The sequence below is a fragment of the Grammomys surdaster genome, unplaced genomic scaffold, assembly GCF_004785775.1.
Source record: "Grammomys surdaster isolate TR1022 unplaced genomic scaffold, NIH_TR_1.0 295455, whole genome shotgun sequence".
NCBI lineage: Eukaryota > Metazoa > Chordata > Mammalia > Rodentia > Muridae > Grammomys > Grammomys surdaster.
In genome coordinates, this window is record NW_021625580.1 from 1 (window position 1) to 4,842 (window position 4,842).

A 4,842-nucleotide genomic window follows, 5' to 3' on the forward strand; every position below is an offset into this window, starting at 1 on the left:
ACTTGTTAATTCACTGCTAGAAAACATAACTGCAAGTATGTTTGTTACATTTCTATTGGATATGCTTTTCTAGGTGGGCTGGAGGGTAAAGTCCTGAGAAGGGGACCCCAATCCAGGCAAATAGGATCCACTCGTGAAAAATGTGCCCTTCTCCCATGATGGACAAGTAAAAGGGAATTCTTCGAAATGTATTTTTCTGGTGCAGTTGATTCTCTCTTAAATTTTAATTTTTTTTTCTTTCCTTCAGTTTGCCATCAAAAACAGGTTTCGGCACCGAAGTAAGGCATTTCCCAAGAGGGAACACTGGCTCGACTGGGCTAAAGAGAAATACGACGTAAGTCATACTCCTGCGGCAGTGGCCCCGGCTACTCCAGGAAATGGGCGTGGAGGGAAAGCACAGAGCAGAGGGTTAGTACATGGACAATACCCTCAGCCATGTCCTCCCAGCACTTACTAGCGTGTGGAATACGACTACACACAAGCGGTTTGAAAAGACTTTAAACAGATGGCTACCATTTACTGGGGAGCAACATGACCCCCTTGGTAGCTGCTAAGTTGGGTCATCTTCAGTTAGGCGTAGGGCATGAGATCACATGACTTCAGTTCAAACGGAGAAGAGCTGGGCGGTGGTGACCTTGAGACTGATGGTTAGTGAGCTCTGGTGGCTGGTATCCCAAACAGCTATTCTTGCTCAATGGTCACTTGTTTAGAATGTCTGGTTTCCTAAAGAAACCTGAGTTCACGTTCTTTAGACTAAACCGTCACCTCCCAGCTTGTGACAAACATCCCTACTGGGCAGCAGAGCAGCAACTGCTGTCGACTCCAGCCCTGGCTAATCTGTCTGCCTGCAGGAGCGGCTCATCTCACAGATTAAGATGGTCACGAAGGTCATGTTCCTGTACATCCCACTCCCCATGTTCTGGGCCTTGTTTGATCAGCAGGTAATGTCTCTTGTTGGATGAGAATGTAGCACGAACTGCTATGTGCCCAGCTACGCTGGGTGTTCACCTCTGAAACTGTTCTCTTTCAGTCTCTTTTTGTTATTTTACTGATGCAACTGTTGCATCTTACCGAGTTTATTGATTAAAATGTATCCTGAGAGGACCCATCCACGCATCTATTGTGAATCAGTGAAGAAAATGAGATTTGTTTCTGTAGAGTAACCTTGAGGAGATTTCCTCAGAGAGCATCTGGGACTCTTGCTGATCAGAACTGAGGGCAGAGAGAGTTTGTTCTACTGACCCAGTGTGGTCGAAGGTGTTGCCTTTGAAGAGATTTGTGGAATGTTCTAATTAAGAGGGGCTTGATACAAATCTCCAGCTTTAAAATGGAATACTGGAGCCAGAAGTGCCCTACAGAATTGTAAATGACTGTACATGTACACAAGTCCTCGTACTTGAAGCAGGTCCTGACCAGACCAGACCTGTTGGTCTGTACTCTCTTTTTAATTGTTAAAACATTCATACATGTAAACAGTGTCGTTTATTATATATATATATATAATATATATATATTATATGTATATATACACACATATATATGTATACACACACACACACATATATATATGTATGTATGTTGCGGTTAATATTTAAAAAACTGTGCCTGGTGGAGCTTGTTTCCAGACAGCCACCATTTTCCCACAGCCTGGCCCTGGACCGCAGCTCTGACTATCTAGAAACACCGGCCCTGGCAGCTCTGACTATCTAGAAACACCGGCCCTGGCACCCACAAGACACCAGTGTGGCCTTTGGCTCTGCCAATCCACCACACTGTCCACAGTGTTTGGCTAAGCCTAGACCATTCTCGCTATGGCTGCGGTACCCGGTAGAAATGAGATTCTTAATGCTTAAAGATTATCCAGTATTTATGTATTTGGAAATACTCAATTAACAAGATACTCACACAATTAGAATCGTTAACCCAATTAACTAACCTAGATATAGATAACTACCTGAAACTGCTAGAGACACTCGGATATCTAACCTAGATATAGATAACTACCTGAAACTGCTAGAGACACGCAGACATCTGCAGCCATCTTCTCTCCTCCTCCTCTCGCTTTTTCTCCTGCTTCTTCTTCTCTCCTCCCCATCCTCTCCTTCTCTTTCTTCACTCCTCCCATATTAGCTCCTCTCCAATTACGGAGCTTTATTGCAAACAATGTAGCAGTAGTAGGAAATTATCCTGCTACGTATATACACCATTACCTCCTTCCAACTGGCTCATCCCATGTCCCTCTCAAAGTCATGTTCTCCTTTACTGCTGTGATTGTAACCTAAGTCCAGTTAGCACATAGATATGACGCCATCTGTAGGACACACACTGGAGTCCTGCACAGTCATGTCAGACTACCCAGTCCACAATACTCACTAGTCAAAGCAAGAAGATACTGTTTCTTCTAGAGGCCGTGGGCAGATATGTGTCATGCACAGACAGGATTATTGGAAAGCTAGGCTATCCGTGGAAAACTCCTTGTCTGTAGTATGAAGTATGCAGCAGCCTAGAAAGGGCAAAGGAGCCATCTTGTGTGTGGAAAGAGCCTAACTGGGGTCAGATTTGCACTCAGAACACAGGCATCACTGGTAGCTGGGTGACATGGGCTAAGAACTCGGAACCCTTCTGAACGTGTTTGTCCTACTCACTCGCCTCTTCTGTGAGGTCCAAATCAGACATTACATACAAAGACCCCGGTGACTGGTACAAACTTAAGAGTCAAACAGGGCAGGGCTGCCATTTCCATGGGGAGCTGATGGATTCATATTGATCCATTAAGCATTTAGTCTTCCATAAAAATCATCACATCCTGTAAGAGACAGATGAACTGTATTAGGCTCCCCAGATTTGTGTCTTTAGGGTGAAGCATTTAAAGCTCCTCCCTGGCTTTTTTTTTAACCAATGGTTCCTTACCATTGTAATGTTCTAGATGCTGACACCGGCACCTGTAGAACACAGGGCCCTGATGAGCTCACCCTGAGAGGTGGTACCATGTATTCACACAGTTTTGTATCCCCCAAACAGCTCTGTCGCAGAGGTCCTTCACGCATCTCAGGATGTACCACGGGCTTTTGCCTTCCTAGTATTATGACAGAGCTAAGAGGCAGATCAGATGCTTATGACTACTTCAAATCCCATAATATTTCAGTCCTGATATAGAAGGTTTGCTGGTGGATTATCACGTTCTAAAGAGCTACATCCCCCATTGTACAATTGATGCATTCATTTTTTAGGGTTCCAGATGGACATTGCAAGCAACGACCATGTCTGGAAAAATTGTAAGTTTGCCTGTTCCTGGTCTCTCCCCTCCAGGTCACCACTGCCCTGCTTTAGTCCCTTGGTCCTTTATTCTTTCCTTCCCTAGTTTTTTCCTTCCAGTAAGATTTTTGCCTCCTCTTTTTCAGGGAGCAATTGAAATTCAGCCCGACCAGATGCAGGTAGGAGAAAAATGCTCAGCTCACTTTCCGAGGCCCATGTGTTCCTTGTGATTGCACTAACACCCCTCTCCACTTCCTCTGCAGACAGTGAACGCCATCTTGATTGTCATCATGGTCCCCATTATGGATGCTGTGGTGTACCCGCTCATTGCAAAATGTGGTTTCAATTTCACGTAGGTGGCTGTTTGGCCTGGGTTGACTGAGATGCTGTTGGTGTATATTTGACATGAGTTGACTGAGATGAGATGCTGTTGGTGTCTGTTAGACACGGGCTGACTGAGGTGCTGTTGGTGGCTGTTTGGCTTGGGTTGACTGGGATGCTATTGGTCCAGGGCTCGCAAATGTTCTGCTTCCAGAAGCTCCCACCGAGGTGATGAGACATTTATTTAATTTATTTTTGCAGTACTGGGAATCGAACCTAGGCGATTTTACACATGCTAGACAAATATTCTCCTACTGAGATAGAATACCACCCTCTTTTCCCTTTCTATTTTGGCCTTAAACTCACCCTGCAGCCTAGTTAGACGTTGAACTTGCAAACTACCCAAGGAGATGGGATTATAGGCCTGTGCTACAAGGCTTGGCTGATGATGAAGCTTTCAAAGAAATTAATTTAAGAGATATTGGGGGATGGGGGATATCTCACTGGGTAAGAGTGCTTGCTGTGCAAGCATTAAGCCCTGAGTTCAGATCTCTAGGACCTATGTAAAATGCCAGGCATGGCAGTGTGTATCTGTAACTTCAGATCCCTGGAGCTGCCAGCTGGTCAGCTTAGCCAAACATGATGAGCTACAGGTTCAATTAGAAATCCCGAGTTGTGTAAATAAAACGGACAGGGACAGAAGACATTTGACATCCTATGACCTCCTCATGTTCACACATGGTCTTGTACATACTCATACACATTTGCATACAGCTGCACACGTGTGCATGCTCGAGCACACACACACACACACACACACACATACAGAGAGAGAGGGGGCTTTAAAAAGAAATGTCTGTATGCAGTGTCTCTGAAAATGCCCTTTACATTATATAAAATTGCTATTAACAGAAGCCTGAAAAAATTAGCTGTGATCGTAGGACTTCTAGAAGTTGAAGGAGAAAATGTGACTAGGCATTCTATTCGACCCCACTAGTCTGGACACAAATAGCAACAGAAAGGGACTCAGAGATGGCTCAGTGGTTAGGAATGCTTGCTTCTCAAGCATATGGACCAGAGTTTTCATCCCAGAATCCACCTGGAGCAGCTCATAAATGCCTGTGACTCTAGCTCCTGAGGATATGACATCATCTTCTGGCCTCACAGAACGCTTTCACATGTGTGTGTGCATATACTGAGAGAGAGCACCTTCACACACATGTGTGCATGTACTGAGAGAGAGCACCTTCACACACATGTGTGCAT

The 4,842-nt window shown here is 44.8% G+C and overlaps 1 protein-coding gene across 1 annotated transcript; it reads left to right on the plus strand.

The window, feature by feature from the left end:
• Positions 1-247: 247 nt before the first annotated feature.
• Positions 248-3,607, plus strand: LOC114616124 (solute carrier family 15 member 1-like; the record flags this gene model as incomplete). The annotated part of the gene is made up of 5 exons (XM_028761646.1): positions 248-334; positions 852-941; positions 3,231-3,275; positions 3,402-3,434; positions 3,519-3,607. Coding segments are annotated over 5 exons (344 nt in total), but the record flags the coding sequence as incomplete, so codon positions are not given.
• Positions 3,608-4,842: the final 1,235 nt, after the last annotated feature.